This window comes from Blennius ocellaris (genome assembly GCF_963422515.1).
Source record: "Blennius ocellaris genome assembly, contig: SUPER_13_unloc_2, whole genome shotgun sequence".
NCBI classification, from domain to species: Eukaryota; Metazoa; Chordata; class Actinopteri; order Blenniiformes; family Blenniidae; genus Blennius; species Blennius ocellaris.
The window spans coordinates 477,501-490,208 of record NW_027662312.1 but is presented as its reverse complement, the minus strand read 5'-3'; the positions used below and the strand labels follow the sequence as shown (position 1 = coordinate 490,208).

Genomic DNA, 12,708 nt, shown 5'->3' with positions numbered 1-12,708 from the left:
GAAAAACCTCTCATCCTCTTTTAAAAAACATCACGGTTCACCGAAAGGCTGGTCGAGTTTCTTACAAACTCTAGCGGATCTGAACATTCCTGTGTCGGCCATCAGCAGCTCTCAGACTCGTGACCATTACAGGCGCCTGGTCGAGGCTACACCTGCGTATGCATCTGCGTCCGCACCTGCAGCAGCAGCAGCAGTAGCAGCAGCAGGCTCCTCGTATCGAAGGTCGGAGGAGGATTTACCGCCTCGTATAAAAACGCGTAAGACGAAACGGAGAAGTATAACTCTATCTCCGCGATGGATCAGGCAGGCTACACCTACGTATGCATCTGCGTCCGCACCTGCAGTCCCCCTCGCTGCAGCAGCAGTAGCAGCAGCAGGCTCCTCGTATCGAAGGTCGGAGGAGGAGGATTTACCGCCTCGTATAAAAACGCGTAAGACGAAACGGAGAAGTATAACTCTATCTCCGCGATGGATCAAGCTGTAGCTCCTCGTTGAACTTTTTTTTTTTTTTTTTTTTTTTTTAAATCATTATCAGCAACACCGCTATTTCTAAACCGTGAAGAATAAATAAATAAATGAATGAATAACTAAATGACGAGTCCTGTAATGTCGTTAATAATAAAATGTTTATTGATCATCACACACACACACACACACACACACACACACACACACACACACACACACACACACACACACACACACACACACACACACACGTTTACAAGTCTCGTTCTTTGGCACGTAAACAACGCGTCGGAGTTAGATATTGTGACAATCTTTAAACAGTTGTAATGAACAGGTCATGTGACTAGAAACCTTCGGACAACGCGTTCTAACACAATCTCGATACTTTTTCACAAAGTTAAATACTTCCTGATCGTTTTTTATCACGTCCTCTCGATACCGGGACAGCACATCTGCCATAGATAAGCCGCATGCACGATGACATAGATAGAATATGCAATGGTGACCGCACACAGCGGACGTGAGGTGCTGGAGCTGACGGCTGTGAAACAGAATCTTGTTCGAGTGGGTCTCCAAAAACTCCATAATGCCGTCCGGGTAGTGTTTAAAATGCGGCGGAAAGCCGTAGGAGTCGAAAAACGTGGCGCTTCCATCTGGTTCGAGCGTTAGAGAAAGCCAGTGTTCGCCGGGCATATGGGCCGGGTGTGTATTCACTATGAAGTATGCGGGGGTCTGAAGAGGCGACGTCAGCGTCGGTAGCTGATCAGAAGGCCACACGCCGTAGAAAACATTTCCCAGCAGTCGGTATAAAATGTTCTCCAGCTCGTCCGAGTTCATAATGCGCGGTGTTATGCTAGAATTACGCTACCCAGGAGCCTTTGCGAACCGTACGTACGTGTGTAGTCCGTACGCTCCGGCGGCGGGGTTAGAACGACGTATCCCAGAAGGCTTTGCGATACGCACGCGGTAATGTAGTCCGCATTCTCCGTCGGCGCGGCTATAGAACTACGTATCCCAGAAGGCTTTGCAGGCTGTCATGCAGTCCGTTGACGGGAGAGCGAGCTTCTTCAGTAATAATCCACTAGTACTTGTCTTTTGGCATTGATTTCTAAGATGGAGTCGTAACAAGCGTAGACTATTAGTGTGGTTGTGTGAGGCAGCGGGGTCCTGAATCTCATCTCTAACCTCAGATTCCCGCTGGATGCAGGTGTGAGTGCGTCGCAATCCTCGGTGGGATTCAGATTGAACACAAACAGAGAGTAACCCGCATTAAAGTCGGTACGGCTGATACTTAGAGGAAGATCCTTCAGATATCTCCCGGTCGCTATAAACATGTTGTAAAACTCTCTGACAGAATTCCCCTGATTAAACTGCGGCTGAAACGCTTTGGCGGGGATCTGTCTCCCATCCTGGCAGAGTGCCAGGTATTCCACGTCGTAGTGTCTGAAGTTGAATGGTGAGACATCCCTCTTCCCTGTGAAGGCGTCGTGATGGACCATTCCGAGGACGACATATTTAGGCATGGCACCTAGAAACAGGTTCTCGTGGTTGCATATTCTCGAATTTCCCGGGATTGAATACGTCTTCACGGTGACGCGTGAAAGAGGGTAGAGGGCGTTGCCCCTCGCCAGAGCAGCGGCGTGTCCTACACGCACCGCCGGGGAGACGTTGACCTTTTTAACGTAGAGAGATGCAGCCTTTATCTTCAATCTGAATGTGGAATCGCGGGCCCCCATGAGACAGAACGCATCGCCGGCGCGCGTCAGTTTGATTCTCATGTCCACAGAGTTGAGTAGGAGCCTCTCGCAGAAAAAAACATCCCCGTGTAGAGGACCGAGCAGCTCCACCTCCCTGGACTGTGCCGTGAAGGCCGCTCTCTGCTTCAGGCCTTCGTTAGGCCCGTCGATCGGCTCTATAGAGTCCACAGCACCCGCCGTGTCTTTGTAAAAAAGCCCTGCGCTAAACTGGCTCTTTAGAGTGTCCTCTGAAAAGTTGAGTAGAGTCTCGATCATTGCTCTATAAGGATGGGTGGCGCTGGATTGTGAAATTAACCGATCTCCCAGCATCACGTCGCATTGGCTGAATATCGTATTCAGGGGGTAGTTGATCAATCCTACCGCAGCGTCGGCGTCGATATTCGATCCGTCCGATTTAGTGATTTTTACGCGCAGATACAGCATCATGTCGTTTAAATCTAGATATCTCTCCCCATCCCCCGGGATGAAGAACTCTATCGGTGTGCTGTCTGTCAGGGCGGAGAGGGGCAGGCATTCTTGATATTTTTTATCTTCCACAGACAGCTGCGTCATCGGAGCTGTAAATAAGTCTAGCTCGGCCAAGGTGCATTCTGACGATTTGTGGTGGAGGAGAGCCATACCTCGTTTCTTTGTTTGTTTGTTTTTTTTTTTTTTTTTTTTTTTTAATTTATTTTATTTCTTTATTTTCAGTTAAAATATGTCGCCGCTCTGACCAGACTTCCTCTTCCGAGGCCTGCTTCTGTTGACTGGCTTCTTCCTTTTGCGAGTCGTTTGTTTTTTAGACGAGGTCACGCGGTTTCCGGGAGGGCGTTTTCTCGCCCTCCGTGATAAAACCATAATGCCTCCAGATCCCTCCTGCTTCTGTCCCGTGAATTTTTTCATAGTACGGGCGATGACGTCGGACGCAATGTTACCCGCAGCGTTTTTTAGATGAGGTTTAGCGATAGAGAACCCTTTCTGAATTAAGGGGGATACAAAGCGGAATAATTTGGAGAATAGAGATCCTATTCCTCGACCGTACATAACAGGCGCTCCGTGAAATCCCGGGAGCGCTCCTCCCACCTGTCCCTCGTAATAGGTTATAAACCGCCGGGGGTCGTCTCTCACCCGGATGTGAGCCATTCTCACGCGTTATATTACGATAGCCTCTGTAGAGGAGCAGCCGGTTTAAAGTGTAACTTTAGGATAGTCTTCCCGTAGATGAAGTCCACAGGTTTGTTTGTATCTGTTTTTATCTCTACGCGAATATTTTTAATGTAGTTTTTGGAAACCGGAACGTAGTGCACCGTATTGTATCTGACGCTCGTCACGTCCCCGAAATATCCGTCGACGTCGACTACTCCCAGCAGCGGCGAGTAGCTATCACCTACACTCTGATACTGAATAAAATCTGTGTAGACATAGAGGTTATAAACACCCGTCTTAAGATCGCAGGGGTACGGCGTCGTGTCGTTAGTGACCACCCACCATTCGTCCTCTTTCAAACCTAGCATGTACGCGAGAGGTGCGCGGGCGCGTATTTTGCATAGTCCCCCTCCCTTGAAATCGATGCGTCTCGTGACTTTGTTCTCTACGGCCTCTACGGACGGATCATGTCTCCTGATCTCAGGGATAATTTCGTCTAGGAGGTCTTTAACTCGTTCGTAACACCCCCCTCCTTCCCCTCTACCTATTCTAATAGAATACTCGGAGCGATTATCCTCGTCTATTTTCATAACGTCTAATGAGGCAACTTCCTTAGGGAGATTATACCACGTGTGGGGGTAGATTAACTGGCACATACCAACTAACCACTTCCCTTGTAGTTCTATAGCCTTAGCCAGCTCCACTGTGTAATTCGAGCTAGTGTTGTTTTTAAACATGCTTTTGCAGGCGTTGGAAGGCAGAGTGACGTAAAACCCCTCGTGACCGGTATGCTCCATGACACCCGCCGAGTCAAGGAATGCTCACGTTTCTGTCTGCGGTGACGCCTTTATACATCTTTCAGTCCCGAAACCTTAACCCAGCTGTTAAACTTCGAAGGCCAGTTCCTCCATCGCACCAGAGCCTGTTTTTCTCCCCTCACGGTACGGCGGTCAAGAATTTCCTCGACGAGGTAAGCCTTGTCTTTAGCCATTTCCACTTTCTGTAGCTCCGCCTCGTAGAACGATCCGTCGATAAGTTCTCCGTCGTAATCTCTGAGTTTGTAAACGGGAGGAGTACGCGGAATGCATTCTGACACGGTAAACACTTCGTCCGTAAAACTCTGCTCGTATTTTTTATCAAATACTCCTCTCACTTTAGATATTCTAACGAGGTCGTCCTCCTTAAATTTAAACTTTCTTTTCCGGTGTTTGCGTGTCGTCGGTTCGCCGTACAAGTTGCGAAAAACCTGACGTGTGTTTTCAGACGACACGTCCATAGGGGTCATCTTGATGCTTCGGTGAAAAGTGTTGTTGTAACTTCTAACCAAGTCTTGCAATACTCCGACGTAACGTCTGGTGTTGTGAGCCGTGAAATATCTCCACATCCTCGTTTTCAGCGTACGGTTGAATCTTTCGACCACAGAGGCCTTTAGATCGCTGGCCGTGGAGAAGTGTATGATACCGTGTTTCTTCATCAGAGTCTTAAATGTATTATTATAAAATTCCTTTCCGGCATCCGTCTGTAGTTTTTCAGGTATTTGGCTTTCGCTAAAGACTGACGCAAAAGCCTGCGTGACCTCGCTGCCGGACTTCTTCTTTAAAACACGAACGTAGGCCTTTTTTGAAAACACATCTATGACGGTCAGTAGATAGTTAAAGCCGTCGTTTTCCCCGGACAATTCCCTCATATCGCAAAGATCTGCCTGAAATTGTCTGAGAGGTCTCATCACTATGACTCTATTCCTAGCAAAATGTGTCCTGGCCGGTTTATGCAGAGTATAGGCGTCTTGACCTGCTAAAAATTCTTTCACATCTCCTAACTTCACTTTTCTACCCATCTTGTTTTGAACGGCTCTATGGAGTCTATCAACACCCCCGTAGCTGCCGGGATTTGCGACATCGTAATATAGTTGTTTCATAGACCGTTTCTCTGCCATGTTAACTTTACCAATTACAGGGTTTAACTAACCTTTTCTGCGTGAGAAAAGCACTTTATCTAAAATCCTAAGTCTAAAAATGTAAACAGGATTTTGGTGTCGCTGATGTAAACAAACCAACTGCTCCCGTTCCTAAGCTCTGAGCCTGTCCGTCTGCAGTAATGGTCGTAAACGGTCGTAAACGGAGGAGGAGGGTGACGAGTCTTCAGCCGCTTTGCACAAAGATATACAGACAGACAGACAGATTGCATTAAACATTTAAATTAACCCCCTAACACAGCCTTTAACTAATAAAACCTTCAGGAATGAACGTTATAACCTTAGTTCTGTTTAAACCCTCATCTTCCCACGACCGTAAACTAATGTTTCTTCAGAATAACAACAACAAGGACACCTGGTGCAGACATCTGTTGCAGACACCTGTTGTAGGCTATCAATCAATCTGACATATAGCACCTGTACGACCTTTATGACCTCCTCCCCCCTCAGAAAGGGGGGCGGGGCGGGGCGGGGGCGGGGGGCGGGGGGCGGGGGGCTGGGGGGGCGGGGGGCGGGGGGGGCGGGGCGGGGGCGGGGGGCAGGGGGGGCGGGGGCGGGGGGCAGGGGGGCGGGGGGCAGGGGGGCGGGGGGGCGGGGGGTAATCAATCAAATTTTGACACAAAGCACATTGCTATTTCTCTCTCATCCTCTTCATCACCAGCAGTCCATCCTCTTCATCACCAGCAGTCCATCCTCTTCATCACCAGCAGTCCATCCTCTTCATCACCAGCAGTCCATCCTCTTCATCACCAGCAGTCCTGCAGCTTGATTTCCTTCTTCAACCTCCAGATTGATCATCTTTAACTTAAAAGCCTCATCAGATGCTTTTCTTCATTATTTTCCATGTTGATGAGTACAAATGACTGATTTGCAATAATAAAGTGCGCTTGATTGATCAAACAATTTCATTGGACCTCTGTGAACTACTCATTCATTTGATTGGTCTACGGTTACTAGGCAAAATCTTTTTCTCCACGAAAACAAACAAACAAAAACATGTATGAGCGCACCGTAGTAAAAGCCGCAGTGCTCAAAGTGTGGGGGAAAAGTAGCGGCTTCTAGTCCGGAATTTACGGTAACTGTCCTGCTGCAGCCTCCGTCAATGTGTCAAAATCATGACGGGAATTAATTATTATATCATATTAATAATGATATTACCATGTTAATTAATAATATGCTATATACTTTTTTTATATTATCCTAATTATATTGTATTCTTATTATATATATAATATATTTATTATCTTTTTCTTCTTCTACTCACAATTGAAAAAGGTTCTGAAGCAGGTCTTCTATCACATCATGGATCTATCTATCATCTTCTATCATATCTGAAAATCATGGCCTATATATATATATATATATATATATATATATATATATATATATATATATATATATATATATATATATATATATAGGCCATGATTGTCCTGACCTCGCTGCTTGCAGCTTTAATAATATTTGTAGTTGTGTACTGTGGGTTGTATAGTTGTAGATGTATTTTTCTCTCTACAAATACAACACCACACTTACATATCCGTAACTACAGGAGCCCAAATTCTACTTTACAAGTCGCCCATTTAAAAAACCTGACATGCTCCCATTTGTTGCAGCAAATTTGTAGAAAAACATGAATGAATGTGAAGTTTATTCCCGGACATTTGTTGTAATGAACACCGTCCCTGCCTCTCCACTATGACCCCCCCCCCCCCCCCCCCCCCCCCCCCCCCGGCCAGACTCCATCCACTGCTTCGTCTTCAGCAGAACTGTGTGTCTATGGCCGTGAATGCAGGAAGCAGCCAGAGCAGAGTTTTTTATCAACAGCAGAAGTTGATCTGTTGAATGTCCGGATCAGGTTGCACTTCTTCCTTGCACCACACGGGAGTGTCAACAAGCCCAATCTGTGCAAGGTGCGCCTCCTCACAGGTTGCTCCCTGCAGGCCTCGTCCACGTTGCCCAAAGCTAAATCAAACTCCGCCATTGAGCAAAACATGTTGAGCTCCAGCACCAGTTCATCTGATCTCAAACTCTGTGTTTTGATGATGAATGTTGTCCTTCTTGTTTCATTTCCACATTTCTTCCCTCGTCCTCCACACTGGCTGACCGTCTTCACTGCACCGTCACTCAGACGCCTGAAGGGACGTCACACCAGGTCAACCTGTGCTCAAACAAGACTTTCCTCATGAGAAACAAAGTCATATGATCAGTGCTTTAAGTGGAAAACAACAAGTGTTGGTCCTCCCCTTGGTGACCTGCCGTCAGTCTCTCCTCTAAATATGGACAAAAACATCATATTCAGTGGCCGACAGACATTTTGTACAGCAGGTGGTAAAATAAAGGCACCTTGTGCAGCGTGTGGATCCACCGGCTGCTTTATTATAGTAGTGTGAGATTAAAAAAACCCAAAAAACAAGTATATGTTGTAAGTAATTGCATATTTATTTAAATATTAGAATAATTTTAATAATTCCACCCAAAAAAAAATAAAAAGAGAGAATAAAAGGGAGAAAGAGAGAAAGATGAGTGGATGTCACTACACAACATCCTCAATAAGTTCATATATACTTTTATTGTCCCTGTGGGGATTTTCTTTTTTTTTTATCAGCCTGTACTGCATTACATTTACTGGTGTAATTTAAGTGTTTCATTGTGAAAAAAGCTGCAGCGAGTCCATTTGGAAATTGAGCCAGAGGGTCCAGTGGTCATGTAGAACAAGAACGTGGTGCAGTTTACTGAAAACAATTCGATTTTTTAGGGAGTTTTTAAAAATCTGCCTTGGCAGCAAACCATTTCAATTCAGTGTGATTTTAGTGAGATTGTGAAAACAAAAAGCTGCAGTGAGTCCCTTTGAACACTGACATGGAGGAACTGGGTCATGTAGGAATGGACAGGACAGGATCATGGTGCAGTTTGCTGGAAACAAATGGATTTGAGTTTTTAGGAAATGTTCTGCCTGTACAGTGATTTATAACGTACTGCGTGATTTTAGTGTGTAATTGTGGAAAATGTAGATTTTTCTGTCACAATAACCAGGAGGAGTTAAAAAGAAGCAGTAAGACGTGGTCAAATAGGTGCTGCTTATGAAGGGTTAAACAATGAAAGTCTAAATGATGATACATCATTTTAATTCTGCTTTAAAAGGAGAATATAATGACGTATTGTTTCCCTTCGCCTTGTAAAAGCTCTTCTGCTGCCTGATTGTGGAAATGAAAACCACCTACGTTGTCAATAACACATCAACAGCAGTGCTGACTAAGATGTGTAAATACGATTTTTAAACTTTTACACCAATAATGAGAGAAAAACATCAAATTCACACAACATTTTAAGCTGAAAATCAGTGAGATTTGTGCAATTCTGGTCAGTTTGATGCTTTTCCCACAGATTATTATGTGTGATAAAAGGCCCTTTATTGTAAAAATGAAAGTTTTCATACACTTTTCATGTGACGCATATAAAAATATTCAAAACAAAACCGATTACAGCAACACAAACAAACATAACAAAATAAAGGCTCTTAGTGGCTGTGAAATCACCTGAGTGATCATTTGAACAGTTTTCATGTCGGTTCCATTACAGGCCGGGTCTTCGCCCCATGGGAAGGTTGCAGGTTCAATTCCCATCTCCACCAGTGGATTTGTCCTCCAACCTCAAATTGTCCCCAGTGGATGGACGAGGACTCCTTTTGTCAACATTTACAAAGACCTTGTTCAAACTTAACAGTTTGTCTTTTGCATTCATTTTTATCAATAAACTATTTAAAATAACTTTGTTGTCTTGAATAATTTTTGATAAGACAGTTTAATATGTACAATATGTATTTTATATTTATTTTAGTTATTAGTTAATAATGTACAATTTGATGAATTCTCTTCTCAGTACAAGCGTTGTGTAACCTCGATGTCATCATACTGGATGTATTTCACCTTTTTTTCACCTCCGCTGGACGGACGGACGTTGAAGAAGAATCACGGAGGTCAACCTGTAAAGACGGATTGTCCTGCATGGACCTATTATATGATATGACCTATTATATGAAACAATGAGGAAGCTGTTCCAACTTCCACTAGATCTTATTAGCATCCTCCCCTGTTGGAAGTGTCAGAGCTCATCTGGTCACTGGAGGACAGTTTGATGAGAACGTTGACATTGGACATGTGGACAGGAAGGTCAGCAGGTCAAAACATGTAGAGCTCAACAGCTTCTTCAGGGCTGGTGGGTGGATGAAGACTGTTTTCTGTCCTGACAAGGCAACTAATGTCCAAAACAACATCATCACAGGGACACGGTCCTCTCTGGAGGATTCCTCACTGCAAGCCTGTGTCTTTTGTTGGGACACGTCTTTACGACAGTCCCGAGCATCAGGCAAGGTGGACATCGTCACTGGACGTCCTGCTGGAGACACAGCGTTTCTGGACGGGGGATTCTGTGAGTGTTCCACAGATGAACAACTTCCTGCAGTTCTCTCTCAATGTAAAGAGAAGAGGGGGAAGTCACATCATCTGTACAAATGCTGGTGATCCTACTTCACAATAAAAGCTTTTAGTCATTATGTGGTCATACAGTTTAGTCAGCAGGAGCAAATATTTTCATCACACGTCTTTCAAAGAACCTGTGAAGGGAAAAGCTTTGTATTAAACCTCCTCCTCCATGAAGCTCTGCAGGGCTCTGATGTGTTGCTAAGCAACCAAACAACTGTTGTACAAACTGTAAATGTCCTCGAGGAGACAGCTTGTCCACATCATTTCAGTCAATGCACTTATTTTCACAATAAAACATTCACCTGCACACAATGAATCTAATGTGAGCAATCAATAGCTTAGCCAGGAGAATTGTTCAACTGATGAAGTGAAATAGAGCAACACAGCAATATGTGAGTCAGAAAACTGGTTGAGGGGAAATAAAGATGGAAACACTCAATGTGCCACACTGTGGGGATGTGGAGGCCAGATGTTTGGTGTGGATGGCCTGATGTTCCTCATGTGTAGCACAACAATCAATCCAGGTCCAACGCTCAGTTCTTTGGGTGACATTCCCATTTATGATCTAAACCTTGAAAACAGATTGTTCACATTTCTGTAGTTCTTCCCTCTGCCAATATAGTGCTGGTTGTGACTGTGTGTCGGTGGCCAGCATGGCGGCAGGAACAACCATGTTTTCCCACCTTCCACACCTGTCTTCATCTGTCATACATCACCTTTAAAGTCCTAGTGAAATGAAACTTCCACCTCCAAAACACTCTGGCTGTCGCTTCTAGGGACATTTTCCTGCTAACTGGCTGAAGGTAAAATGTTAAAACACGACAATCTGTGAGAAAATAGCCGATAAACGTTGGTATTTCCTCTGCTGGGCGGAGCTTCTGACAATAACAGAGTGACATCACTAGTTGTGCACACGCCCAAGTTGTGTTTACATTATGGAGGATCAGAGTTTTGACCACGAAGAGGCTGAATTGAACCATATTTCATCATCATCATCATTTCAAAGCCAGTGATTGATGAAGAAGACACAGAAGGTGGTTCTGCCATCGGTGACCCCGTCTGGAACATGTTTGAGGAAGCAGAAGACGCTTCGTCCTCCATTCGTCCTCGTCTCCTCGTCTCCTCGTCTCCTCGCCTCAGCAGTTTTCACCTTTGAGGCTTTGAGGCTCCTGACGTTTGTCAGAACGACCGGCTTCCTGGATCCAGCATGTCGAAGCGCTTTTCCCACTGCGCAGAATCACCGAAGATGAGTCCAGGTATTACTTGATCGTCTACTAGCCGCCCGAGCTAGCGGCTCCCGCTAGCTGCTAGCGGCTCCCCCCGTGCTCCTTTTCTCCTCTCTCGGTCTCTTCCAGGCTCAATCTTTCATCAAGGCTCATAAAACGCAGACTATAACTTCAAAACACTGTTAAAACTTGGATATTTAAGAGGAAACAAGCCGATATAAACACAACAGATGGAGATCTGCACAACTCTTGACGTCACGCCCATGAAGAAGAAGGATTCCCCCGACTTCCTCGGCTGGAGATTCAAAATTCAAATAACTTTGTTATGCGACAACAGTGGTGGGGCAGAGTCGGAGGAACCTTACAAGTAGAACCCCAACTATCGTTTTTTTGCAAAGTAGTGTTTTACATTTCACTGGGCCTTTAACTCACCTGAAGCCTAAAATCATGTAACATGTGAGACGCCAGCGCAATACTGCCGATTCAATACAGCCTGTTCAGGATACATCGAGGTTTTTTTTTAAATTTTATTTTTTTACAAAACCTTCATTCCAGGCTGTTTCTATGAAGCTTTATGATGTTCAGTCTTGCTCACTAAATATAAACTCAAAAACTTTGTTTTATCATGACAAATCCTGTTCATTCAGAAAAACACTGCATTTTTTTTCTATGTGAACAAACATGATGTGCTTCATAAGTAATACAGTGCTAATAAAAGCTGTTTGCACACCAAAAGACAAGTTCTCATAAAAATAGACTCGTTTACAAGCAAGATGGCTTGTTTTTGTTTTATTTTGAAACTGACTCAGAGGTGGTTGCAACTCACTTTTCTATGAAACAGACACCAAACAAAAAGTAGTTTTGTTTTAAATGTACAGAATTATGTATTAAAGGGAAACAGGATGAGTAACATTTTATACATGAGGCTTGAAAACATCCAATCGTTTCTGGCTCGTTAGTAAAACGTCACAAAACTCAGTCGTGAGAAATATACACACTTTTTTCCATGGATTTGATGTTAAATTAAAATAAGAAGCTTTCCTCAGTGATATAAAGAATTTATGATTTGAATGAAGGCAGCTGCTACCAAACATCAGCAGCTGCCTTCGTTCACATTGTAGGAAAAACTAAATCAAGTTTGCGAAACTAATTTTTCTGCATAACAGAAAATAAACTTAGAAATTTCAACAAACACTCAACAAAGGCAAAGCTGAATAAATATAATTATTAGGGCTGTTAGATTTTACAGTGTCGCTAAAATAGTTCAACAATAAACGACAACTACAGTTTGTTCAAACCAAACATTTGGAAAGTTGTTTTGAGTTATTTGAGTAAAACTTCTATACTTCTGGAAAACAGTAACTAAAAAAAGTGTTTTATTGTGCTAAATCTCTGGAGTTTTCTCCTGATGCAATATGTTTTCACAGTAAAATGATGTAAAACAAAAGCCTTTAAATTCTCCAGCTTGAGCCAACTTTTGACCAGAAACTTGTCGTAAATTGTCACTAAACTTACAAAGCACCAAACATGTATTCAGTCATTTCATTTAACTAAAACATAAAATAAAATCCACTAAACCTGTATAAATAGCCTTTTATTTTGAGCAGTTATCTCGGTGTGGACACAATGAAGCCAGGATTTCTAACAAGAGCTGATCAGGTCGATGCTAACTC

The 12,708-nt window shown here is 43.9% G+C and overlaps 1 protein-coding gene across 1 annotated transcript; it reads right to left on the bottom strand.

The window, feature by feature from the left end:
- Nucleotides 1-1,535: 1,535 nt before the first annotated feature.
- LOC308138908 (uncharacterized protein F54H12.2-like) lies at nt 1,536-3,347 on the bottom strand (the record flags this gene model as incomplete). Its single annotated transcript, XM_080521213.1, has 3 exons — nt 1,536-2,713; nt 3,113-3,182; nt 3,288-3,347. 3 exons carry the CDS (start codon nt 3,345-3,347, stop codon nt 1,536-1,538), a joined length of 1,308 nt encoding a protein of 435 aa, XP_080377339.1.
- Between the last annotated feature and the right edge of the window lie 9,361 nt (nt 3,348-12,708).